This window comes from Garra rufa, chromosome 1 (assembly GCF_049309525.1).
Source record: "Garra rufa chromosome 1, GarRuf1.0, whole genome shotgun sequence".
NCBI lineage: Eukaryota > Metazoa > Chordata > Actinopteri > Cypriniformes > Cyprinidae > Garra > Garra rufa.
Window position 1 is genome coordinate 9647417 of NC_133361.1, and position 27812 is coordinate 9675228.

The 27812-nt window shown below is 37.6% G+C and overlaps 3 protein-coding genes across 4 annotated transcripts; 2 read left to right on the forward strand and 1 right to left on the reverse strand.

Annotated features, from left to right (window-relative positions):
- Window positions 1-3234: 3234 nt before the first annotated feature.
- On the forward strand, window positions 3235-23936 carry LOC141329736 (uncharacterized). Its single transcript, XM_073835483.1, has 3 exons — window positions 3235-3424; window positions 3581-4648; window positions 20258-23936. Exons 1-3 carry the CDS (start codon window positions 3235-3237, stop codon window positions 21583-21585), a joined length of 2586 nt encoding a protein of 861 aa, XP_073691584.1. The 3' UTR covers window positions 21586-23936.
- On the reverse strand, window positions 9294-13534 carry LOC141328784 (uncharacterized). Its single transcript, XM_073835415.1, has 2 exons — window positions 13029-13534; window positions 9294-12168 (listed from the first exon to the last, which is right to left on the reverse strand). The coding sequence occupies exons 1-2, from the start codon at window positions 13408-13410 to the stop codon at window positions 10844-10846; spliced, it is 1707 nt and encodes a 568-aa protein (XP_073691516.1). The 5' UTR covers window positions 13411-13534; the 3' UTR covers window positions 9294-10843.
- On the forward strand, window positions 20085-27722 carry LOC141328816 (uncharacterized). 2 transcript variants are annotated; one of them, XM_073835418.1, is made up of 3 exons: window positions 20085-20166; window positions 25022-25972; window positions 26404-27722. In XM_073835418.1, exons 2-3 carry the CDS (start codon window positions 25054-25056, stop codon window positions 27108-27110), a joined length of 1626 nt encoding a protein of 541 aa, XP_073691519.1. In that variant the 5' UTR covers window positions 20085-20166; window positions 25022-25053; the 3' UTR covers window positions 27111-27722. The 2 variants fall into 2 exon arrangements, with proteins under 2 accessions (XP_073691519.1, XP_073691518.1); XM_073835417.1 differs by lacking the exon at window positions 20085-20166 and having other exon boundaries at window positions 24247-25972.
- Window positions 27723-27812: the final 90 nt, after the last annotated feature.

Sequence of the window (27812 nt, forward strand, 5' to 3'; positions counted from 1 at the left end):
TCAATAATGTGCTGTTGTCTAGTGCTATCTAGTGGTCAGGGTTCATATATCCGCTACATCCTTCAAAAATGCATGGACACAGAGAAACAAAAAGAAACATAACATTATCTGGGTCTTCATCCAGATAAAAAAAAAAAAAAAAAAAGATTTAGTATTATATTAAGGGGGGGTCAGAATTTTCCCGGTGGGTTTTATTGCCCCTCTCTGCCCCAGGTTTTGAGCAACAAGCCGTGCTACGCAGGAGTTTTATTCCACTTTATTAAAGTCTCTTTCCATTCTTGGATTACGGCCGAGGTATGTGTGCGTTGAGTCCTAGTTGTTATAGAAATATTGATGTGAATTGTAATGTGATTTACGACACTGAGTCATATTTACTTTAGCAAGTGTTTGATTAGTAATGTTTGCATTTATATAGGTTTGGATTTGTTAAAGATATGTATTCATGATTGTTTCTATTTGGCAGATCGTTCTTTGTGGAACTCTATGCATACGGACGTCTGATGTCTAAGCCCTGCTGTTTTGTTTGATTTGTTTTAATTTTCTAGTTTATTGTGATTATGTTGGTTTTGTAATAATTGTAATTTGTTTATTTTTGTAATAGACAGAGCCTACTTTATGCCAACCGCTGGGTTTTGTGTTTTGTAAACCCAATTTGAATCCATTTTTCTGTGTTACAGGAGCCAGCCTGCATGGGGAGTGCTTTCCTTTTGGGGTCCTCCATGTGGTGCATGGTGGTGTGAGATTTTCTGCTTCACTTTATGAGAATTGATTTGAGCATGTAGAATTATTTGCACTATTCACTAAACCTTTTCATGCTATAGCAGATTTGTATAAAGTTGTATCCTTTTAAAGTTGATCTTGCCTAAGTGGAGATTTTTATGATGTTTATTAATAAAATGGTTAAACTTGAAAGTCACGTCTCTGTTCCTTTTTTTTTTTTTTTTTTGGCAAGGAACTTGTGTTGCTGTGTTAAATTATTTCCGTGGGTGGCATAGTCGGAATATAAGGTGCTCTTTAAGTTTCATCATGTTTACAATTTCGAGTGTTTTAAGGCAAACATCTCCTCCCCTGATTCCCAATGGTTTTAGTGGACAATCACTCCTACTTTGAATAAAATTATCAATAATATAGATATGATTTAACACTTTTGCTTTCAGCTGTTTTGTGTTTGCTGAGACAAAACTGGTGAGTCCGACAGTGATTAGCCTCATTCTTTTGTCTCTTTACCTAAAGAGATATTTGCATATGGGCAACCTGTAAATGTGGTTGTAAAAAAATGCACCCAGTTTGCGCTTGTCTATAATTGAAATTAATAGTTTACATTTACAAAACGAGCCCGCAATAGCAGATACAAGCCTTTTTAATGAAAGTAATGTCCAAGTTAAATATTACTCTCAATGAGTCAAATACGTGTCTCTAACAGCACTTACAATGTGCGAAAACTAAACCAAACAAATACTAGGGGCTCATTTCACATCATGCATTTTTGAAGTTAGATTTAAAAATACCCATTGTAAACAAAATAACAACCACAGCTGTAAACTGTTAATATAATGCACATTCAATATATTTTACTAAAAATTAAGAATGTTGTTCCTCCTCTATTGATTTATTAAGATTGTTAACCCCTTAACCTACTCCAAAAACCTAAACCTACCAAATTTATAGCGAATATTAAAGTATTATTTTACTAACAATAAAGCATGCAAATATTTTTTTAGTCGCTAATCCCACTTCTGCCTCTAAACCTGACGTTAACCATCTCTGTACAGTAATACATAAAGACAGAAAAGTAATTTATTTGTTGCAACCGTACCAAAAAGTACTCCAAAAGTGTTTGCAGCCACAGTCCTTTCTGGTGAAATACAGTTGATTCATATGAGGTGGATACAGAAAAGAAACTCCTAAAGAAACTAAAGAAACTCTTAAGCCTCTTAAAAGTCCTCATCCCTACTCCTAACAATTTGGACCTTAAAACCTCTTTTAAATGAAGGGTTAAGATTCTTTCTGAATCTGATCTTTACTAGGATCTTTCTTTAATTTAAAGAGGAAACACCCACATTTCTATGAATTTTCTTAGAATTTTGTCACTAGGAGCAACTCCTAAGATTTGCACTAAGCGTTTTTTTATGAAGACGGGCCCAGGATTACAGCGGACACATAAAATGGTTTAATTTCGTATGCGTGTTCATTGTATTTTATGGTTATATTGTTAGTCACAGCATGTCAGAAAAAACACCTTTTGTGTCCCACCACGGCAAACAAAGTTAATATTACACAAATGGATAAATGACTGCAGAAATTATATTTATTTTAAGGGTTAAAAGTGTAGTCTTGTCTTGTCAGCAAAAATCACACAGAACAGAATGAAATGTTCATATTAAGTTTCATATTAAGTAAAGTATTAAACTATTGAATAATGAAATTTAAAAAGGGCCATTGGTATGACAACTAAAAACATCCATAATAATGAAACGAATGCCGTGATTTCAATATTCATAAGGATTTGTTTTTTAGAAACACAAATCTGTACATTTATTCTTTCAGCTGGTTTTCTTACCATTATTTATATTTGTTTAATAATTAACATTTATTCATTCTGTTATCGATTAGTATAAAAACCAATTGATATTTTCCATTTTGGTAGATCAGCTTATTCTACCGCAACTGCGTCATCAGTGAAACTCCTCCCACTCCAACCACATCATCAGTGAAACTCCTCCCACTGTAGTTCAGCAATAAATGCTGGAATATTCCCATCAGTTTAAAAGTGAAGATGAGCATCAAAGCATCAGGAAGAGCTGAAATCTCCAAAGATACTGAAGAACAAACAGGTTGGTGATCATTCCTCATTTGTAATGCCGAAGAACAGTCATGTTATAAAGATCCAAGCACTTCATTAGATTTAGATAAATAGTTCTGGTTTTATTTTGTTGATTACAACACTCATTTTTGTTGTTGTTGTTTTGCCAGTAAAGTAACTTTCCAGAATTGAGGGCAGGGTTATATATAATTAAGCATACTTTTAGCCAAAACTGATTTGTAATTCCTGAAAAAGTTGTGCTTCTTATAAATTAAATATGTTATATATAGATATAGAGATTATTTTTTTTCAAAAGCATTGGTAAGAGGGTTTGTTAAATATAGTCAGTGCTACAGTTTGTGAGACACAGTAAAATAATGTAGCATAAGAGTTAATTCACAACATTTTCCCACCCTTTCATTTCAGAGCTGATGGAAGAAAAAAAGGAGATTGAAGAATTGAGTGAAGTGGAGGAGAAACATCATGTCAAACCTGAAGAAAAAGCTTTGAGTCACTCAGGGACTAAAAATACATTTTTACAGAAAAGAAGAGCTAAGGAATCTTTCATCTGCACTCAGTGTGGAAATAATTTCCCAGCCAAACAAAATCTGGAGATTCACACCGGAGAGAAACCGTTTGCGTGTGGTCAATGCGGGAAGAGGTTCTCACAAAAATCAAACCTTACTGGGCACACGAGGATCCACACTGGAGAAAAGCCACATGCATGTGATCAATGTGGGAAGAGTTTTACACACAAACATGCTCTCGATGGTCACTTGAAAGTTCACATTGGAGAGAAACCGTTCATATGTAATCAGTGCGCAAAGAGATTCAAAAACAAACAAACCCTAGAGATTCACATGAGAGTTCACACCGGAGAGAAACCGTTTGTTTGTAATCAGTGTGTGAAGACATTCTCAAGCAAAAAAAACCTAGTGATTCACATGAGAGTTCACACCGGAGAGAAACCGTTTGCATGCGATCAATGCGGGAAGAGGTTCTCACAGCAAACAAACCTTATCGGGCACAAGAGGATCCACACTGGAGAAAAGCCACATGCATGTGATCAATGCGGGAAGAGTTTTACACACAAAAACAGTCTTGATGGTCACTTGAGGGTTCACACCGGAGAGAAACCATTTGTTTGTAATCAGTGTGTGAAGACATTCTCAAGCAAACAAAACCTAGTGATTCACATGAGAGTTCACACCGGAGAGAAACCGTTTGCATGCGATCAATGCGGGAAGGGGTTCTCACAGAAAACACACCTTATCGGGCACAAGAGGATCCACACTGGAGAAAAGCCACATGCATGTGATCAATGCGGGAAGAGTTTTACACACAAACACAGTCTTGATGGTCACTTGAGAGTTCACACTGGAGAGAAACCGTTCATGTGTAATCAGTGTGAAAAGAGATTCAAAAACAAACAAAACCTAGAGATTCACATTAGAGTTCACACTGGAGAGAAACCGTTCGTCTGCAATCAGTGTGAAAAGGCATTCTCAAGCAAACAAAACCTAGACACTCACATGAAAGATCACACTGGAGAGAAACCATTTGTTTGTAATCAGTGTGTGAAGACATTCTCAAGCAAACAAAACCTAGAGATTCACCTGAGAGTTCACACCGGAGAGAAACCGTTTGCATGCGATCAATGCGGGAAGAGGTTCTCACAAAAATCAAGCCTTATAGGGCACATGAAGATCCACACTGGAGAAAAGCCACATGCATGTGATCAATGTGGGGAGAGTTTTACACACAAACATGCTCTCGATGGTCACTTGAGGGTTCACACTCGAGAGAAACCGTTCATGTGTAATCAGTGTGACGAGAGATTCTCGAGCAAACGAAAACTAGACACTCACGTGAAAGACCACAATGGAGGGAGACCATTTATTTGTCATCGTGTGAGAAGAGATTCTCAAGCAAACAAAATCTAAAGGTTCACATGAGAGTTCACACCGGAGAGAGACCATTCAAATGTGATCAGTGAAGAGTTTCACACACAAAAAAAATGCTTCTCACAGTGGACATGAGGATCCTCACTTGATAATACTGCCCTCCAAAGGCAAAGTGCAATAACTGCGCGATCACTTAAATTGAGAAAAATGCCTTTAAAGTTTTTACAACAGCTAATTAAACACGTTGACACTCTTGTTTCTCTCAACGTTTCTCTGAAACGGGACAAAATTGAACCAGGAGACTTTGTCACAAAACGGTTGTCACAGAGTCCATTTTAAGCCTTAACTCAATTTTGACTGCGCTTTAGCTTTGGAGTGCTATAGCCATTTGCTTGTGATCAGTGTGGAAATGGGAAAACGTTTACATTTGTGAACTCTTTAAATCTGCACCAGAGGATTCAGACTGGAGAGAAACCTCACATGTTCACATTGTGACAAGCAGTGTTGGGGGTAAAGCATTACAAGTAATGCAAGATACGTAATTACTAGTTACTTGGGGAAAATACTATTAAGTAACACATTACTTTTTAAATGAAAATAACCTAACCTCCTCTAATCTTTAAGAATCAGGGATGGCAAATGTTGGTCTGTGGACGCCTCTGCCTCCAAAACCCCCCAAAAATGTTTCGTTACATGATGCTGCTCCAACATTGCAAATGAGGCGGCACGAATAACGCGGCGCGAGTTGAGCGTTTCAAGCGTTTGCCGCACCATTCGCGTGAAACGCGCAAGTTCAAAAATCGGAACTTTGGGGAAAATTACCGCCGCGTTAATCAATCAGGAGCTTGCTCTAGTAGTGACGGAGGCAGAAATCTGAAACAACAATGGAGGACAAAATCACCGTTGCTGTCTGTGGATACTCGGAGCTGTTCAATTCATCTTTGTACTTTTATAGAAACGGAAAAAAAGGACCTTGTTTGGAAGAAAGTGAGTGAAGAGGTCGGACAATCTGGTAAGTTAAAAAAAAACGCTCTTTACTCAATTTGACCTACATATATATATATACATATTGAGACTACAAGCAAGCTAAAGCTGGCAAATGGAGCTCATTCACCTATTTTTTAAATTACACGCGCGAGTGAAGCGAGTAAACTAAAATGTTTTAGCGTCCAACTACGCGCAAGTCGCGTCCGGTATGAATGCACCATAAGAAGGCTCGACACACCATGAAACTTTGCTCGAAGTATCGCCTGGGTCTCTACACATGAACTCAAACATTGAGAACATTGTTTGTGTACCCAGAGTTTACTAAAAAGAAAGGTTTTGAACAACTCGCTTTCAGTGTTTGAGTTTCCGCTCGCGGCCGTCTTGCCAGTCAAGAAGTGTCGATCTCTGAATGCGAGATCACACATGCCTTTTCCGGCTTTTGATTTTAGTATTATTTCTTATTTGCGGCTCTATTTACAACTAGAAGGTTAATATTATTTTTCACTTGCGACAAAACAATGAATTAGCCGTGCATTTATATGCTTTAGGAGCTATCAATCTTTACTCTCCTCGCATTCGGAGATTGACACTTCTTGACTGGCAAGACGGCCGCGAGCGGAAACTCAAACGGTGTAAGTGAGTTGTTCAAAACCTTTCTTATTAGTAAACTCTGTGTACACAAACAATGTTCTCAATGCTGGAGTTCATGTGTAGAGACCCAGGCGATACTTCGAGCAAAGTTTCATGGTGTGTCACATTACAGCTGTAGGATCACTATATACAGTTATGATCTGATAAATTTAATATAATGGACTCCAGCTGATTATTTTTGTAAACGATGATCAGCAATCTGCTTCTGGATCCCTTATTTATTAGTATCTGAGTTTATCACAGATATGAATGATGTGATTGTGTTGATGGAGACGATTAAAGTGAATGTGGTTTGATTTCAGTCTCAAGCTGAGCACACAGAGCGTCAGATTAAACAGCAGTTTGAGAGGTTTCATCAGTTTCTTAGAGATGAAGAAGCAGCAACAATCACTGCACTGAGGGAGGAAGAGGAGCAGAAGAAGCAGATGATGAAGGAGAAGCTGGAGGAGATCAACAGACACATCTCAGCTCTTTCACACACAATCAAAGACATGGAGGAGATGATGGAAGCCAGTGATGTCTGCTTTCTAAAGGTCTGATTTCAGATCATTGATTGATTGATTGAGTTGTTGATGATCAATGGTGTGTTTGTTCTGCAGGAGTTTCCAGTCTCAATGGAAAGGTGAGTGATCTGCTGGTGTCTCTGGTCTCTCTGCTTCTGATCCAAAGCCACTGCAGTTCTGACTCCTGAATGTTCTTCTAGTGTCCAGATCTCACAGCCGGATCCACAGACGCCTTCTGGAGCTTTGATTCATGTGCCACGTTACTTGGGCAACCTGCCGTTCAGAGTCTGGAAGAAGATGCGGGACATCGTCCAGAACAGTGAGTCTGACTGTAGAGCATCTGAGCTCTTATTCACACACTAGTTGAAGATTTCAGCATTACTTGTGAATATCTAGATGATCTACTGCATCAAAGAAATAATGAATCTCAAAATTACATCTGCTTGATTTTAATTTTCAGTCTCAGGAAAGACACAGGTGATTTTTTATAAGTAATTTTGTATGTGTTAATGACATTTTTATTAATGTAAAATATATATTTAGAATCATTTTTTATGTGTATCTATACATCAGTTTTAGTTAAGTCGGGTAGTTAAGTTCGGGTAGTTGTTTTTTTGTAATTTTCATTCAGTTTTATTCATTTTTATGTATTATTTAATAATCTAATATTTATAATTTATAATGCATTATTATATTGTTTATCTCATATGAATATGATAGCGCTGTGAAGTTCTGTAAAAAGGTAAGATTTTTTATTAAAATAGCTTCTCACTATTATTTAATATAATTGACAGCATAAATTAAATAAATATCTTTTCAGTGTGTGTTTCTGATTTAACATTCAGTATTGATAAATCACACAGAGAATGACTGACAGTGATGAGAGGAAAATTATGCGTTTAATCAATAGGAAGAGTGTCATAATTCATAATCATCTGTGCTTGGTTCACTCTTGATCATTATATGAACATCAGAATAACAGCATCTGTTGATTGTGTCTCATCAGCTCCTGTCATTCTGGATCCAAAACACTGCAGATCCATTTCTCGTCGTGTCTGATGATCTGACCAGTGTGAGTTTCGGCTTTCGTCCAGAGGGTTTTAACTCAGGAACACACTGCTGGGATGTGGACGTTAAAGAGAGTATACACCAGGGCTGCTCAACCCTGCTCCTGGAGATCTACCTACCTGCAGACTTTTGTTCCAGCCCTGCTCCAACACAGCTGTCTGTAATTATCAAGTGCTACTTAAGAGATTAATTAGTTGGTTCAGGTGTGATTCTTCAGGGTTGGAGCTGAACTTTGCAGGATAGTAGATCTCCAGGAACAGGGTTGGGCACCCCTGGTATACACTATGGTCTTGGAGTGACTACAGCATCAAACCAGAGGAAAGAACTTTGATTTCTTTAAAAAGAATATCTGGAGTGTGGAGTATGATGAAGACAACAAAATGTCTGAATCATTTGGGTTTCTTGTTAAACAGAAGCTTGATCGTGTGAGATTGAATCTGGACTATGACGGAGGAACAGTGTCGTTCTCTGGTCCTGTGACTAACACACATCTACAAACATTCACAACCACCTTCAATGAAACACTCTTTCCATTCTTCTGTTGTTATAATAGTTCTTATTCCACTCTGAGGATCTTAGCAATTAATAGTCAGTAATCGTTAGGTCTGGATCTTCCTGCTTTCATCGTTCGTCATATCCAGATCACATGCGTAAGAGACTGTTGATCTGTGAGGTGTGTGTGTGTGTCAGTAATTATCACAAATTAATCGAATGCATAATTATAAAATATTGTTATAGTCACTGGTGTGACAAGATCTCGCAAGACCAAAATGTGACATTAGGCTTGTTGGAGATACATCCTGATCTACATTTAACATCAAAGTACTGTGAGAGTGGACTTTTGTATTGCTCTTGCGATACGTTGATGTCATTTACCTATTGGTTTGTGCAGCGCCGATGTATCTTGAACAAGACTTAAATATGTGTTTGACTTGTTGCAGCGATGCGCAGACCGATTGGCGGCTGACTTGAAGCAGTGCATGCACGTTAGAAATTTTGTCCAACTTAAAGGGATAGTTCACCCAAAATCTGCTTACCCCCAGGTCATCGAAGATGTAGGTGACTTTGTTTCTTCAGTAAAACACAAACAAAGATTTTTAACCACTGCAGTCTGTTAGTCATTTAATGGCAGTGGATGGGCACCAAATCTTTGAAAGTAAAAAAAAATAAAAAGAATCATGCACAGACAAATCCAAATTTAACCCTGTGGCTCGTGACGATACCTTTATGTCCTAAGACACAAAACGATAGTTTTTTGTGAGAAACTGAACAGTATTTATATAATTTTTAACCTCTGATATGTGTAATTGTCCTGAGCGTATGCGCTCTGGCATAGTATATTCAAACGCCAGAAGGGGATGATAGCTGCTTATAAGTTGGGAATTGGTGAACAATCAACAGTCCCGGATGAGTTCGCTCAAGCAAATGTAATCTTTTAGCTTCAAATCGGTTTGAAAGATTGAACTTTTGGCGTTTGCGTATACTACGCCAAAGGGCGTACACATGTAATGTGCCGTATGCTGAGCACACGCTCAGGACAGTTGAACATATCAAAGGTAAATAATGATATAAATACTGTTCAGTTTCTCATGACGTCAATTTATCGTTACGAGCCGCAGGGTGCAATTTGGATTTGTCTGTGCATGTTTTTTTGTTTTACTTTCAAATGTTTGGTGCCCATTGACTGCCATTATGACTGACAGACTGCAACAGTTTGAGTTAAAAATCTTTGTTTGTGTTCTACTGAAGAAACAAAGTCACCTACATCTTGGATACCCTGGGGGTACGCAGATAAACATCACATTTACATTTTTGGGTGAACTATCCCTTTAAGAGTGAAAAAAAAACATACACAGACAAAACCAAATTAAACTATCTCTTTAAGGATGCAGAATCAGATCTAAAAGTGCTGGATCTGAGGATGATCTACTTAGAGTTCATACACACAAAGCCAGAGCTTTTCCAATCTTTTATTATATAAACAATGTAGTACATGCCATACTAGTATGTAGCACTGTAATTTTGGCACAAACTTGGAGCATGTGCATAAACCTTGTGCACTGTTTACAAACGCAACACAACAACAAGAGAAGTTAGTAAAGTTAGTAAACTAATGGGCTCAGGAGCTTCTGCAGCATGAACACAAGCATGTAGTCTTCCATTGTTGTTGTTGCTGTTACTTTACGTAGCGGTGTCTGAATAGGGTCTATCCAAAATATACCAGTTTCAGAAAAAAAAATCCCAAAGGACTTAAATGAGTCTTCATGTTTATGGGGTCTTTCTGTGATTGTTTTTTTTTTGTATGTCTGTGTAGAGCAGATTAATGATTGAAATGCTTCACACATTGTAACGCTCTAACCCGGATAACTATTCAAGTTAGTGAAATGAAAGAGATAGAAAACGGCAAAGTTGGTGATCCACACATTTATTGGCTGGTACACGACAACGCGCCCCTCTCATACATGAGAGTTTAACTCTTTGTTGGTGTTACAAATAAAAGTAAAGGCAAAATATTAATAGCAAGAAGGCAGAGCGAACTTATCATATGGTTCTCGTTAAACAGTCACGTAGTTATTCTACGTCAACTCCACACAGCGTGCGTTATATGTTATGCGATCAGTCTCTTAAAGGGCACCTCACAATATAATGTAATGTATGCAAATACGGCTTTGGCCGTTACAACATGAATCAGCGATTCGGCTTGTCTCCAGTGTGGATCCTCTCGTGTCTTTTTGTTTTGATGAACAATTGAAACTCTTGTCACAGCATGAACACAGTACGGTTTCTCTCCGGTGTGGATCCTCTCATGTATGTTCAGGTCTCCTAACCTACTGAATCTCTTTTCACAATTTGAACACTTAAAAGGTTTCTCTCCAGTGTGGATCCTCTTGTGAGTTTTCAGACTTGCTGGCAGACTGAATTTTTTGTCAGTGTGAACACTTTAAAGGTTTATCGCCAGTGTGGATCATCTCATGTCTTTTTAGATTTGCTGGCCGACTGAATTTTTTGTCACAGTGTGAACACTTTAAAGGTTTATCTCTATTGTGGATCATCTCATGTCTTTTTAGATTTGCTGGCCGACTGAATTTTTTGTCACAGTGTGAACAATTAAAAGGTTTATCTCCAGTGTGGATCATCTCATGTGTTTTCAGATGTGCTGTACATATAAATGTTTTGTCACAGTGTGAACACTTAAAAGGTTTATCTCCAGTGTGGATCCTCATATGTGTTTTCAGATGCGCTGACCAACTGAATGATTTCTCACAGTGTGAACACTTAAAACTTTTATCTCTATTGTGGATCCTCTCATGAGTTTTCAGATTTGCCTGCAGACTGAATTTTTTGTCACAGTGTGAACACTTAAAAGGTTTTTCTCCAGTGTGGATCCTCTCATGAGTTTTCAGACTTCCTGGCAGACTGAATTTTTTGTCACAGTGTGAACACTTTAAAGGTTTATCTTTATTGTGGATCATCTCATGTCTTTTTAGATTTGATGACCGACTGAATTTTTTGTCACAGTGTGAACACTTTAAAGGTTTATCTCTATTGTGGATCATCTCATGTCTTTTTAGATTTGCTGGCCGACTGAATTTTTGGTCACAGTGTGAACACTTATAAGGTTTCTCTCCAGTGTGGATCCTCTCATGTTTTTTCAGATGTGCTGGATATCTGAATTTCTTGTCACACTGTGAACACACATATAGTTTTTCTCCAGTGTGGATCCTCTCATGCAGTTTTGTACAGGTCGCTGAAGTAAGAGTCTTTTTACACCCAAAGCAGATGTACTTTCTCACACCATCTCTTTTCTGATGTACTTTTACATTTTCTAGATGGCCAGTAAAACGGTTACCACACAAATAACATGAATGTGGCTTCTCATTTGAATGAACTTTCAAGTGTTTCTTCAGAACTGAATACCTTAAAAACATCTTACCGCATTGATCGCATACATGCCGCTTCGCTCTACTATGGATGTTCATGTGTTTCCTAAGGTGTGCAACTTGTGTGAATCTGTTCCCACATTGATCACAAGTGAACGGTTTCTCTCCAGTATGAATTCTCATGTGACACTCAAGACTTGTTTTGCGTGTGAAACTGTGTCCACACTGAGTGCAGGTGAAAGATTTATTAGCTCTTCTTTTCTTGAAATCTTTGTTTTTAGTGCAGCTCAAAGGTTTTTCTCCAGTTGTGACACGTCGTTTCTCCTCAACTTCATTTGAGTCTTCATTCTTCTCTTTTTCTATAATGAACTCTGAAATAAAAGCAAAAAATAGTGAGGCATGAACTTAAAAGCCCTAATGTAACAGTGCAGGGCTACACTCTAACATTTGAGAGCAGCGTCACTAAGTTTTTACAGATGTTGGTTCCAGAAGCAGATTTGGTAGCACTGGGGACTGGTCAAGTCAAGTCACCTTTATTTATATAGCGCTTGTAACAATACAGATTGTGTCAAAGCAACTGCACAGACTGGTGTGGGGAGAATCAAAAATAAAGATAAAATTACTACAGTTTTGCATAAATAAGTGCAGTGACTGTTTGTTTATTGGTAATACACTTTCGACAATAAAGTGCTGAGCCAATATATTCTACTAAATGCACTATTATTCTTCTTTAGTATTATATAGAACTGATCAACAACTTCAGTGATTATAATTAATGCGCAATGCACACGCAAAGTCAAGAAAAGTTTGTGTATATAAATTATATATACATTGAATCATTAATGGATTAATCATCATCTATTACTTTATTGTTTTCATATAGTGAAGTTAATGATAACTCTGTTAATGACAAAAATCATTGTAAGCTTTTCATGTATATGTAAGGCTTGGGATAGTAGTGACTTACATCCTTCTAAAATAATTACTAATTATTTGGATAAGAATCAAATACATATGACATGCTACTATTAACAACCTTACAAAAAAAAATCCATAAATTAATGATTTAATAACATTGTTTTATTTTCTGGCACAACACCATAGTTAGCGTTATTGTTTCTGGGTTTCTGCATCAGCATTGTTTGATCTGTTTATAGTAGAATGCTGTTCAGAATTTAAGTCTAACATGCCATAAACAGTCATTAAAGATGAATGTAGTACAACCACCAACCTCCTTGCTCCTCCTGTTTTATCCTCCAGGGTTCTGGTTCATCGTATTGTATATTTAAGGGATCTGGTTCCTCCTTTTTATTTCTCAAGGGTTCTGGTTCCTCTTGTTTTATTCTCAATGTTTCTGGTTCCTCTTGTTTTATTCTCCAGGGTTCTGGTTCATCGTATTGTATATTTAAGGGATCTGGTTCCTCCTGTTTAATTCTCAAGGGTTCTAGTTCCTCTTGTTTTATTCTCAAGGGTTCTGGTTCACTCATGTGCTCCTCAATCTCCTCTTTAACAAACAGCATCTTTACAGCAGCAGATCTAAGTTCAGCTGAAACTCCTCCAGATATTCCTGCTTGCTTCAAAACTTCACGACTGTTAGGATGAGAATAGTACATGTATTTATTGACCTGATTAAAAAAACTATATTTTTCTATTAACAGAAACAACAATTCTAACCGTTTGTATTAAACCAGAATCACGGAGAGAGCAACAGAGAGCGCAGAACAACAGAGAGCGCAGTGAAACTAATCGTCTTCTTCTGAGGTTTTAATGGTGTTTGACAAACAAACGCAAGTCATTAAGCGCCACCCGCTGGACTGGAGTGAAGCGTCGAGAGGGGAAATATTACGTGAAAATTAGTGCGTGTGAATGAATCAAAGTGCAAAACAAACTTGTTTAATCAAAACGTATTCGTCAGCTTCATTAATGAAGAATACAGACCAATCCTCTCTCTCTCCTCTTTAATAAACTTAGTCTTTGCAGATTTCAGCCCTTCATGGTGTTTTGATGCTAGTTTACTTGTGAACTGATGGGAATACTCCAGTATTTATTTGTGAATTTGCTAAATGTGTGATTGTTGTCACTGAACACGAATTTCTGCAGATTTGCCAAAAACAACTAAGACCAGAAAACTAAATATGACATGTTATAGTTTTATATGTGCATAAGTTAACAGTGAGCATATACAATCTTTGAACAGAAAGAGTACCACAAAGTATTTAATATTTCCATATTATAAATCCCTTCTGTTTTTTTTTTTTTTTAACCATGTAAAGTAACTACTGTATGAACAGAGAGAATAATAATGTGTTGGACGGGGCGCGTTTTTTTCACCCTAGAAATAGCGCGAACGGTAGTAGATTGCGTAACTTCCTGATGTTGAGATCGTCATTGTTTCTTTCCGGTGTTGTGACTGTGGAACGCTGTGGCAAGGTATGAGCGCGTTTTTTGCTCTGCTGTTACGAAGCTTGTGTAAAGATGTTTGCCTTACATTGTTTGTACACTCTGTGTTAAATTAGAGGGAGTTAATCCTCGATGCGTGAGCTGTTAATGCAGTTATTTTCGGAGTTGTGGACTCCGTATATAGTTTAGAGCACGGGCGGAGTGGCGAACGGGACTTTTTCCGGTCGACCGGCCGAAGGATTTACAAAGTGGATCACAAATTGAGCGGGCGCGAGGCGAACGCGACCCGAACGCGAATATTAGAATCATTGACGTTACTAAATTCTCCGCGAATAGCGACCAAATACTCCCATATTAACGTCCAACCAATATTTATATCAGTTGCTCACTCTCTATATCTTTGTCATGGTTAGCTTATCCTGCAGAACATTCATGGTCACAAAAAAAGGGTTTGTTTGTTCTTGAATTCCCCTTGAGAGTCAATAAAGTATCTATATATCTAATGTAGAATGAAGCAGAGCCTCTTGGGAATGGGGAATGGGTTTATCCAATGAACCGATTGCAGGTCAAGTCTATTTAAAATAAATGAGCGCCTCCTCGGTTGTATAGTTCCTTAATATTATTGAAAGTGCTGTGGTTTTCCAGTGGTTGAATGGCTTGTTGTATTAGATAGATAAATACCTTATTGATCCCCGAAGGGAAATTCATCCAACTATCCATAGTTCCTTTCCCCAAATATACAAATTATGTATTTCAGCTTCTGTTTATTAATGGAAAACCCATAAAAGCTTTACCTACACTTTATTGTCAATAATGTGCAGTCTAGTGCTATCTAGTGGTCAGGGTTCATATATCCGCTTAGTCCTTCAAAATGCATAGACATAGAGAAACAAAAAGAAACATAACAAATCTGGGTCTTCATCCAGATAAAAAAAAAAGAAAAAAGATTTAGTATTATATTAAGGTGGGTCAGAATCTTCCCGGTGGATTTTAATGCCCCTCTCTCCCCCTGGTTTTGAGCAACAAGCCGTGCTACGCAGGAGTTTTATTCCACTTTATTAAAGTCACATTCCATTCTTGGATTACGGCCAAGGTATGTGTGCAGTAGAGTCCTAGTTGTTATAGAAATACTGATGTGATTTGTAAATTAATTTAAGACATTGTGTTGTATTTACTTTAGCAAGTGTTTGATTAGTAATGTTTGTATTTATATTGATTTGGATTTGTGGACATCTGATGTTTAAGCCCTGCTGTTTTGTTTGATTTGTTTTAATTTTCTAGTTTATTGTGATTATGTTGGTTTTGTAATAATTGTAATTTGTTTATTTTTGTAATAGACAGAGCCAACTTTATGCCAACCGCTGGGTTTTAGTGTTTTGTAAACCCAATTTGAATCCATTTTTCTGTGTTACAGGAACCAGCCTGCATGGAGAGTCCTTTCCTTTTGGGGTCCTCCATGTGGTGCATGGTGGTGTGAGATTTTCTGCTTCACTTTATGAGAATTGATTTGAGCGTGTAGAATTATTTGTACTATTCACTAAACCTTTTTATGCTATAGCAGATTTGTATAAAGTTGTGACATCCTTTTAAAGTTGATCTTGCCTAAGTGGATATTTTTATGATATTTATTAAAGTGCCCCTATTATGCCTTTTCAAATATGATATTTCATGTAGTGTGTCATGTAGCTGTATGTGAACATAAACTATCTGCGAAGTTGTGACGCCGACAGTGCACTATAAATGAAGTTTTTGACTATCAAAAAAAGAGTCGGCTCACATCCGCCTAAACGAGTCGTCAGCAATTCGAATATTTTTTCTGTAACGGCCACACGTCACGAGCTACACATTTACGTAATGTCCGCCCACTTTCTAATGTCGCGAACAACTTGCCCGCCCACAAACAGTAGGCCTACTATTTTCACGTGGATTACATCATGTCAAGAAGACGTCCTGCGCTGTGAGAGTGAATTTGTTTTATATGCCCTTTCGAAAGATGAAACTACCAAGAATGAGTTTGTTAACATAATTTTTTTCAACACCTCAGCAGTCCAATTCCAATCTTGTATTGTGTTCGCGTCATTTTACTGATGACTGCTTTTCCAATCTTGGGGAGTAACGTTACAACGCGGGATTCAACAAACGATTGGTTTTAAAAAATGGATCAGTGCCCAGTTTATTTGGACCGGCTTGCTCCCCTGAACTTCTACCTGTAAGTATGGTTAATAATTGATTGTATTTTCTAGCGATCGTTCAAAATACGTCTTTGTGTACGTTATGGTGTGTAACAACCCCGCACATGTCTTGGTAACCGGCTAACTTGCGTTTCTGTAGTTCTGTTGTTCAGCTGTGAGTGAAATGTAGTCTAAAAATTGTGATTGATGGTAATGATAATGATAAACGATGGCTTAACGCAGTGTTATGCATTATACAATGTTGAAGTTCACAACGTAGAGGTGTGCACGGTTCGCTTACAAAAGCAAATTGCAAGCACTTTCCACAGTTAACATATGACACCCACTGAGAAACGTCCTGCTCCAGTCGTGCTTGCAAAACAGTTTCTAGTCTATGTGCCACTTCAACCGTTTCATCGTCAGACTCCGGCTCGAATTGATAGGGTAAAATCGAGTCTAATTTTTTCTATGCATTAACAGGTCTCCGCAGCTGTCATTCAGTTATGCCAATGGGCGTTTAGTTTTTGCGCTGTAGCGGTAGACCAATCCAAAAGGACTGCGCCATCTGACCAATCACAGGGGTTTAGAGAGACTGATTCTTCGAAATGCTTCAGACGAGTCGTTTACGAATCATTTAGAAACGGGGTAAAATTAAATCTAATTTTGGAGAAAACTAAAGTGTTTTTTGAACTTGCATACATGTAAACCTGTTTTAAGAGACTATTAGAACAATATTAACTACCTTTAAAATGGCATAATAGGGGCACTTTAATAAAATGGTTAAACTAGAAAGTCACGTCTCTGTTCCTTTTTTTTTTCTTTTTTTTTTTTTAGCAAGGAACTTGTGTTGCTGTGTTAAATTATTTCCGTGGGTGGCATAGTCAGAATATAAGGTGCTCTTTAAGTTTCATCATGTATACAATTTTGAGTGTTTTAAGGCAAACATCTCCTACCCTGATTCCCAATGTTTTTAGTGGACAATCACTCCTACTTTGAATAAAATTATCAATAATATAGATATGATTTAACACTTTTGCTTTCAGCTGTTTTGTGTTTGCTGAGACGAAACTGATGAGTCCGACAGTGATTAGCCTCATTCTTTTGTCTCTATACCTAAAGAGATATTTGCATATGGGCGAACACAATCACCTGATGCTGTAAATGTGGCCTATTAAATTTGCATTAAGCACCCAGTTTGCGCCTGTCTATGATTTAAATTAATAGCTTACATTTACAAAACGAGCCCGCAATAGCAGATACAAGCCTTTTTAATGAAAGTAATGTCCAAGTTAAATATTACTCTCAATGAGTCAAATACGTGTCTCTAACAGCACTTACAATGTGTGAAAACTAAACGAACAAAACAAATACTAGGGGCTCATTTCACAATATGCACTTTCGAAGTTAGATTTAAAAATACCTATTGTAAACAAAATAACAACCACAGCTGTAAACTGTTAATGCACATTCAATATATTTTACTAAAAATTAAGAATGTTGATCCTCCTCTATTGATTTATTTAGATTTTTAGCCCCTTAACCTACTCCAAAAACCTAAACCTACCAATTTTATAGCGAATATTAAAGTATTATTTTAATAACAATATAGCATACAAATATTTTTTTTTAGTCGCTAATCCCATTTCTGCCTCTAAACCTAACGTTAACCATCTCTGTACAGTAATACATAAAGACAGAAAAGTCATTTACTTGTTGCAAAAATGTCAACAGCCGTACCAAAAAGTAATCCAAATGACGAAGCGATTGCAGCCACAATCCTCTCTGGCGAAATACAGTAGATTTTTATGAGGTGAGGAACAGAATTGAAATTCTTAATATCTGAAAATATTATCCTGATTATTATATTGATCCACTCAGCAAAGGCGCCTATGCCCGGTATGTCGTAATCTGTGACGAATACTGGCGAGAGCCAATGAGCGTTCGATCTTGTTCCTTAGTGCAGCAACGTTTGAATTTGTAAAATGCAGTTTAGCGCAGGTTTACTGTTGTTGCTGCTGGACTCGCTGCTCGGGATGGAGATGAAATCACTGGATAGAGGCTTGAATTTGGGCTTGGTCCTCGCAAATCGTATGGATTCTGAAGATCTGGGCCCGTATTCTTAAAGATTCTAAGAATCCTCTCAGAAAGCTCTTAATTTAGCTTAAAAATTCCTACGTAGGAGTCTTGGCTTAAGAGTAGGCATGTTACTCTATTGTGAATACCATCGTGCCGCAATAGCAAATTTTTTCGATACTACCGTGGCCGCATGACTTGATAAAATTATAGGTCTTCTGAGAAAAGCTTGCTCAGGCGAATGGAGCGAACGGGAGGTTGCGGGAACTACAATTCCCATCAGCCCAGGCGTTGCCATCTTCCTTTGCGGTCTGTTTTTGCTACAGATCCAATAATGCGTAAATAGAAGGTGCTGCTAGCAGTGGCGAAGGAAAAGAGATGAAAATGGTCGAAACTAACGCCTGTTTCACACATACTCCGTCTGCAGTGCGTATGGGTTGCGTATTTTCCCCCCACCCATGTTAAAGGATTAGAGTGTTTCACACTGCACGCGTTTTCTGTCCGGCAGTCCGTCCCAGAACCGGTGCGTTTGCAGTACATTGTAAAATGAACATGTATTGACACGGAAATGTGGTGATTACATAAATGCATATAAATAAAGTCTACTGTGTTTTACAGTCAACACGTGGCTTTTTGGCTAAGTTTAAAACTAGGAAAAGTGCTGCTTCTGCACCGCAAACGTAACACACAAACTGCACACGCACTGTATACGGAGTATGTGTGAAACAGGCGTAAAATCGGGTTTTTAATCGGATGTGTGGAAGCATTTCTGAAACCTGTCTCTGTCTGAATAAGTGTGTGAGTGAATGAGGTGAGTGTTCTCAAATACTTATTCAGCACATGGGCCAGCTGCAATAAGTAGGCTGCTTTTTTTTCTTTTTTTTCTGAGATTTCAAGAATACTAAATTGAAGCTTAATTTTTTCCATGTTTTTTTATTTTTTTGTTATTAAAATCGAAAAATTGAAGTTCTTGTTTCAAAGTTTATAGATAGATGGCTAATTTGTATGCCATTGATATGTTAGGTGTTGAAGTAAACTGTTTAATAAACACTTATAGCACTTTTTTCGAGTCTCTTCATTAGTTTTGTTTTTCCTGTAAATGATTCAATAAATACCGTACCGTGCCATTCATACCGAAGTATTACCGTACCGTGAAGTTTTGATACCGTTACATCCCTACTTATGAGTGATTCAGGATCAATCTAAGAGCAACTCTTAGTAAAGAAAAGACAAAAACTTTTATCTTAGTGTGGAGGCGTGGTGTACCCCGTTGCTAGTATTGACACAGCCCTTTGAAAACTGTGATTGATTGGTTGTCCGAGAAGGAAATAAAAGAGCACTTTTAAGTGTTGGGTTTAAGCCTTCACTTTGAAATTATAGGCATAATTTTTCCTGTTTTACCGCAATACCACACACATTATATAAGTTTACATGTATTATGTTTATTTATATTTTTATTTACCACGCTGTCAATGTTGTATTTAATGTATTTGATAGGTAATTATTAAAAAAAATTATTATTATTTTTTTTTTAAAGCATTGGTAAGAGGGTTTGTTAAATATAGTGAGTACTACAGTTTGTGAGACAGTAAAATAATGTAGCATAAGAGTTCATTCACAACATTTTCCCACCCTATCATTTCAGAGCTGATGGAGGAGAAAAAGGAGATTGAAGAATTGAGTGAAGTGGAGGAGAAACATCATGTCAAACCTGAAGAAAAACCTGTGAGTCACTCAGAGACTAAAAAGACATTTTTACAGAAAAGAAGAGCTAAGGAATCTTTCATCTGCACTGAGTGTGGAAATAATTTCCCAGCCAAACAAAATCTGGAGATTCACATGAGAGTTCACACCGGAGAGAAACCGTTTGCGTGTGGTCAATGCGGGAAGAGGTTCTCACAAAAATCAAACCTTACAGGGCACATGAGGATCCACACTGGAGAAAAGCCACATGCATGTGATCAATGCGGGAAGAGTTTTACACACAAACACAGTCTTGATGGTCACTTGAAAGTTCACACTGGAGAGAAACCGTTCATGTGTAATCAGTGTGAAAAGAGATTCAAAAACAAACAAAATCTAGAGATTCACATGAGAGTTCACACTGGAGAGAAACCGTTCATCTGTAATCAGTGTGGAAAGACCTTAACAAGCAAAGACAAGCTAGACACTCATATGAGAGGTCACACTGGAGAGAAACCATTTGTTTGTAATCAGTGTGTGAAGACATTCTCAAGCAAACAAAACCTAGTGATTCACATGAGAGTTCACACCGGAGAGAAACCATTTGTATGCGATCAATGCGGGAAGAGGTTCTCACAGCAAACAAACCTTATCGGGCACAAGAGAATCCACACTGGAGAAAAGCCACATGCATGTGATCAATGCGGGAAGAGTTTTACACACAAACACAGTCTTTATGGTCACTTGAAAGTTCACACTGGAGAGAAACCTTTCATGTGTAATCAATGTGAAAAGAGATTCAAAAACAAACAAAACCTAGAGATTCACATTAGAGTTCACACCGGAGAGAAACCGTTCGTCTGCAATCAGTGTGAAAAGGCATTCTCAAGCAAACAAAACCTAGACACTCACATGAAAGATCACACTGGAGAGAAACCATTTGTTTGTAATCAGTGTGTGAAGACATTCTCAAGCAAACAAAACCTAGTGATTCACATGAGAGTTCACACCGGAGAGAAACCGTTTGCGTGTGGTCAGTGCGGGAAGAGGTTCTCACAAAAAACAAACCTTATAGGGCACATGAAGATCCACACTGGAGAAAAGCCACATGCATGTGATCAATGCGGGAAGAGTTTTACACACAAACATGCTCTCGATGGTCACTTGAGAGTTCACACTCAAGAGAAACCGTTCATGTGCAATCAGTGTGACGAGAGATTCTCGAGCAAACGCAAACTAGACACTCACGTGAAAGACCACAATGGAGGGAGACCATTTATTTGTCATCGGTGTGCGAAGAGATTCTCAAGCAAACAAAATCTAAAGGTTCACATGAGAGTTCACACCGGAGAGAGACCATTCGCGTGTAATCAGTGTGTGAAGAGATTCTCAAGCAAACAAAACCTAGAGATTCACATGAGAGTTCACACCGGAGAGAAACCATTTAAATGTGATCAGTGAAAAGTGTCACACACACAAAAAAAAATGCTTCTCACAGTGCACATGAGGATCCTCCCTTGAGAATAACCATTTGTTTGTGGAAATGGGAAAACGTTTACATTTGTGATCTCCAAAACTGCACCAGAGGATTCACACTGGAGAGAAACCTTACATGTTCACATTGTATACACAATGACCCACTCTGTGGTCACCTCCCTGGTCAGAGTTTTGGCCACTGGAAGTTTTTCAAGAAAGTAGTCACGGTTCGTTTCCGGGGCCTCAAAACTGTGCGTTTTTACGTGAAAAAAATATATGCGTTTCAGAGCTTGATTAATTTACATCACAAAAAACACTCCAGACAAAAATCATACCTCATTTTTAATCGGCACTATTTTCTTTCCATTTCCATCAATCCGCGCTGCTGTCAGTTCGCACGTTCCGATCAGCTGTTGATAGCGCGACTCGCTGACAACATGTCTGACTACGAAACTTCTGATGATGAAACCAATTTTAGCACAATGCCAAAGGGATACCTTTATGAACCAAAGTATACCGATGCTGAACTTCAGCAGATCGAGATAGAACGGGAAGAGAGAGAGCAAAAGGGGCAAGGTTCCCCACCCCTGGCCTAAGAGCTGCAGGAATGTAGCTCACGAGGACCGGAGTTGGAGATACCTGGTTTAGACCTACCTGTACTGTATGTGACATCAAGCACACTTATAAACACGATGATACCGACACACGTTCCGCATAGTTACAGACAATAACAAATATAGCAAAGCATCACATTTTGTTGTGTTAAATAGATTCAATTCAATTCATTAGTAAAGACATTTGCCGATTTTCTCACTACATAGACAGCCGAATGTTGTCGATGCTCTCATTGCCCCGGTAGCATATACTCAGGGTAGCCTAGAAATTGACGTTAGCTTCAAAATAAACCTGTTGTATGCGACATAAAGTTAGTAAATAGAGCTTACCTGTATTACTGGTACAGCAGAACTCTTTAAAATCCATATTTTCCTTTTTCCTCCTTGGTTGGGGATGTAACTTCGCTGAAGTGAGCACTGCACACACGAAAAATCCTTGATACTGGATATTTTAGCTCCTGCAGAGTAGCCGATGGCAACCAGCCAAAGCTGTCTCATAGCTATATCCGAAACAGGAAAACGATAGATCTGAACAGTGATCCGGCACATTCTTGTGGTCACAACCTGTTCGCAGCATTGTTAATTTTTCACTTTTTAAGTCGTTGTCATTCGTGTGTCTAAAAACTATGGAACAGCTGATCAGAAAGTGCGTACTGTTGCCGTTGACAGCAGCGCGGATTGATGGAAATGGAAAGAAAATAGTGCCGCTTAAAAATGAGGCATGATTTTTGTCTGAAGTGTTTTTTGTGATGTAAATTAATCAAGCTTTGAAACGCATATATTTTTTTTCACGTAAAAACGCACAGTTTTGAGGCCCGGGAAAGTAACCGTGACTACTTTCTTGAAAAACTTCAACTTACAACTTCATGTCTTAAATGGGTGAACTAACCCGTTAAGAATCAGGGATGCCAAATGTTGGCCTGTGAACGCCTCTGCCTCCAAAACCCCCCAAAAACGTTTCCTTACACAAGGCACCTCTAACATTGATACGTTTCTGATCAACTGGCGAAGATCTATATTGATGATGAAAAAAATGCTAGCTTAATGTCCTTTGCCATATTCAAAATGCCTTGCTCATCAAATCAATGAGTTCATTTTGTGTTTGGTGGCCAAGGTAGCTGGTGTGACTAGAGGTCCCATTTTGAACGTGGTAAATGTGCTCCTTCATGGATCAAATGTTTCTGTTTGTCCACTTAACCCTTATAAATTGTATCCCTCCCTTTTAAACAGTTTTGATGCTCTGGGCTGCTATCATGAAATGTCAGCAAAAAACTTGGATGTTACCAGTTTGTTAAATGCAAGTTTTTCTTTGAAAAGTGTTTGCAGCAGAAAAAGACAAAGCTGTTGTTTGTTTCTGAATAAACCAACGTTTTAGGTGATTATTTTCAAAGTCTTTGGTGGCAACTTCTTCTATCACTCTCATGCCTTGGGAAAACAAAGTTGCACTCTTAAAAATAAAGGTTCTTCACGATGCCATAGAACACCATTTTTTGTCTAAATGGTTCCATACAGAACCTTTGACATTTAAAGAACCTTTATGTTTCACAAAAGTTCTTTGTGAGGAAAGAAAGTTCTTTTATAAAGATTATTCTTTAAATAACCTTTGATTGAATGGTTCTTTGTGGACCCAAAAATGGTTCTTTAATGGAAATGCTGTGAAGAACCATTTAAAGCACCTTTATTTTTAAGAGTGTAGTTGGTACTTCACTTGGTCTAAGGCTACGTTTACATTAATCCGGATACATTTGAAAATGGCAACTGTGAGTAAATTTTCTGTCATCATTTTAGGACTGTAATCTGAAGAGTGTACAAGGTAAATCTCTTTAGCAGCAGTGTGACAGTGAATAGCACAGGCACAATTACTGGTGTACACATAGATATGTATTGGTACAATATGCTTCACATGACTATAAATAGCGTCATCGTTTTCAAACGCCTCCTCTTTCACAGTCCACACTACAACATGAAAACTGCGTTTTCAAATTTATCCACCTTGGCTGTAGAAATAATGGTTTTCTGTTTTCTTTGAGAGGTCAAACCGCAGGGAAATATCTGAGTCTTTCCTTTGTGTAAACGGGGCCTAATTGCATCTGAATTCTGCCCCTCATGGAAGTTTACATTTTTGGAGCAGTTAATTTATTTATGTTCCCCTTTGGCACAGTTTGCAAACACATCTGATTAATCCTACTGGGGATGATTAATTAGTTTTATGTGGCTAAAGAATTGTTCTTTTCACCCACCCCAGTGTTAGAGGAGGCTACAAAAGTTTTCAGAAGTGCCCCTAAATTTGCATAGAAACTTTACGCTGAGCCTATAATGAGTCATGTGAGACATTTTAAGTTCATGTACGAAAGTTTTAATAGATAAATATGAATACCATTTTACACTTGGAACAATATTGCTGGTGCTCTATATTATTGCTGTCAGTTTGTGCACATACAAAACTCTGTATAATGTGAGATGATCTGCTAATGATCCTGAATGTCTTGAATGAGTGTTAATAGTCTGAGCCTCATCAATATTAACAGAGCTGCTAAAAGACTTTTTAATTCATGTCAATAGTTCCTGTTTTCACCTCATTTATTATGCTGATGTCTTCAGACCTCCTGTAAATTGCCACTTAAAGCTAATTTGTGTTGGTTTCAACCGGCAATTTGTTGGATACAAATCTGTAGATTTGTTTCTGTGTTTATTCTTTCAGATGGTTTTCTTACCATTGCTTATATTTGTAAGAATTTAATTTCCATTTTTATATTATGTTATCTTTTTTTTTTAAATAAAAACATTGATGTTTTTCATTTTATTAGTTTCAGCTGAACTGGGATCGGTTGCTGTAAAGATGGGGTTTGTTAAAGAGAGGAATGAAGAGGACACTAGTGAACCAGAACCCTGGACAATAAAAAATGTGGAACCAGAACCTTTGAGAATAAAACATGAGGAACCAGAACCCTGGACAATAAAACACGAAGAACCAGAACCATGGACAATAAAACATGAAGAACCAGAACCTTTGAGAATAAAACATGAGGAACCAGAGCCATGGACAATAAAATATGAAGAACCAGAACCTTGCAGAATAAAACATGAGGAACCAGAACCATGGAGAATAAAACATGAAGAAGCAGAACCCTGGACATTAAAAAATGTGGAACCAGAACCTTTGAGAATAAAACATGAGGAACCAGAACCCTGGACAATAAAAAATGAAGAACCAGAATCTTTGAGAATAAAACATGAGGAACCAGAACCATGGAGAATAAACCATGAAGAAGCAGAACCCTGGACAATAAATTACGAAGAACCAGAACCATGGACAATAAAACATGAAGAACCAGAACCTTTGAGAATAAAACATGAGGAACCAGAGCCATGGACAATAAAACATGAAGAACCAGAAGTATGGAGAATAAAACACGAGGAACCAGAACCTCGCAGAATAAAACATGAAGAACCAGAAGTATGGAGAATAGAACACGAGGAACCAGAACCCCGCAGAATAAAACATGAAGAACCAGAAGTATGGAGAATAGAACACGAGGAACCAGAACCTCGCAGAATAAAACATGAAGAACCAGAAGTATGGAGAATAAAACACGAGGAACCAGAACCTTGCAGAATAAAACATGAAGAACCAGAAGTATGGAGAATAAAACACGAGGAACCAGAACCTTGCAGAATAAAACATGAAGAACCAGAAGTATGGAGAATAAAACGTGAGGAACCAAAACCTGGCAGAATAAAACATGAGGAACAAGGAGGTTGGTGTTTATTCATGATTAATCTTCAATGCATGTTTGCAGTACATTATACAAAGCTTTAACCCTGTGAGGTCTGAGAGGACTTTGGTGCCATGGAGAGATTTTGGCTTGTTTTAAGTCACTGAAATAAGTTCATAAAACACATCCAGACCATTTGTTCACAAAACTTTTGAGAACTGAGTGTGGTAGAATTTGTGGCAAAATGTTGTTTCCCCTTTCCAATGGCATTGGGAAAAATCAAAGTTCTCATGAGAATTAGGATTATTAGAATTTGAATATTATATTAAATATACAATAATGGAGTGAATGTTATCACTATAGAGATAATCAGTACCGCCCAGAACAAATGTGTGAAAAAAAATTGATATTTCTTATGTTTTATACCACTCAAAAACCCTGGGATCAAATTGATATTTTTACTCTTATTTCAGAGTTCATTGGAGAAAAAGAGGAGAATGAAGGATCAAGTGAAGCTGAGGAGAAAAATCATGTCAAAACTGGCGGAAAACCTTTAAGTTGCACTCAAACCAAGAAAAGAAGAGCCAAGAAATGTTTCACCTGCACTCAGTGTGGAAAGAGTTTCACATTCAAAACAGATTTTGATCGTCACATGAGAATTCATACTGGAGAGAAACCGTTCTCTTGTGATCAATGTGGGAAGAGTTTCACACAATCAGCAAACCTTAAGAAACACATGACCATCCACACTGGAGAGAAGCGGTATGTATGCGATCAGTGTGGTAAAATGTTTTCGTGGACTTCAGCTCTGAAGAAACACTTGAAAGTTCACACAAAGGAGAATCCACATTCATGCGATTTGTGTGGTAACAGTTTTTTGCATCTAGAAATTTTGAAAGAACATCAGAAAATGCATACCACTGTGGAACAGTACATGTGCTTTGAGTGTGACAAGACTTTTACTTCAGCACAGTGTTTAAAAAGACATGGGATGATTCACACTGGAGATAAACCTTATAAATGTTCGCACTGTGACAAGAGATTCAGAGATTCAACAAATCTGAAAACACATGAGAGGATCCACACTGGAGAGAAACCGTATAAGTGTTCACACTGTGACAAGAGATTCAGTCATTCATCAAATCTAAAAAAACATGAGAAGATCCACACTGGAGAATAACTGTATTGCTGCACTGCATGTGGGAAGTGTTTCATTCAATCATCTGTTATACACAGTCAAACAAAAACAAGACAAGACAGGCCCAGAGCATGAACATGATGAACAACAAATGGATCTCTTAACAAATGTATTCTGAAGTCTAAATAAAATGTTATATTTTGTGTGCACAAATACTTGTACAATTATTCACTGCTTATGTATTTGTTATATTGTTTTTATTTGTAACTGCAAATGTTTCAACAACAATTTCATTAACAGTGAGCATTTTAAAGGAGTTAACAATTTAAATGTTGGATAAATTAATAACTTATATATACATAACATTTTACTTATAAAGAAATCGTAATGCTAGAATTGGCAGATCAATGCTCAATCAGGACAAAATGATGCATCATAACATCATTCAGAGAAATAATGCTGACAACATACGGTACAAACGTAGACATGAAGCTTAATTTCCAAGATGAAGCATGGTAAGCTTTGAATTTCAACACAATATAGAGTAACATAGTAACAGAGGCTTGAATTGTAATATTTATTGTATATTCAAATCAATATCTGATACTAATACCAGAAAAAGCAAATCAAAAGCACGCACATCAGTCTCAAATGAGTGCTCGACTAAAAAGCAACAAGTAGAAAAAATAAAGTATAAAGTTGGCGACACCAAAGTTTCAAAAGTATCAAAAAAGTAGTATTTTT

What these genes read in the sequence shown, in the direction of transcription:
- LOC141328816 (XM_073835417.1), top strand. Translation starts at nt 25,003, where the DNA reads ATGTTTTTCATTTTATTAGTTTCAGCTGAACTGGGATCGGTTGCTGTA. An exon ending in AAAACATGAGGAACAAGGAG is followed by an intron (nt 25,973 to 26,403) that starts GTTGGTGTTTAT and finishes CTCTTATTTCAG; the next exon opens with AGTTCATTGGAGAAAAAGAG.
- LOC141328784 (XM_073835415.1), bottom strand. Translation starts at nt 13,410, where the DNA reads ATGTACTATTCTCATCCTAACAGTCGTGAAGTTTTGAAGCAAGCAGGA. An exon ending in AAAACAGGAGGAGCAAGGAG is followed by an intron (nt 12,169 to 13,028) that starts GTTGGTGGTTGT and finishes CTTTTATTTCAG; the next exon opens with AGTTCATTATAGAAAAAGAG.
- LOC141329736 (XM_073835483.1), top strand. Translation starts at nt 3,235, where the DNA reads ATGGAAGAAAAAAAGGAGATTGAAGAATTGAGTGAAGTGGAGGAGAAA. An exon ending in ACAAAATCTGGAGATTCACA is followed by an intron (nt 3,425 to 3,580) that starts CCGGAGAGAAAC and finishes TCGATGGTCACT; the next exon opens with TGAAAGTTCACATTGGAGAG. An exon ending in GTGTGACGAGAGATTCTCGA is followed by an intron (nt 4,649 to 20,257) that starts GCAAACGAAAAC and finishes ATAATTTCCCAG; the next exon opens with CCAAACAAAATCTGGAGATT.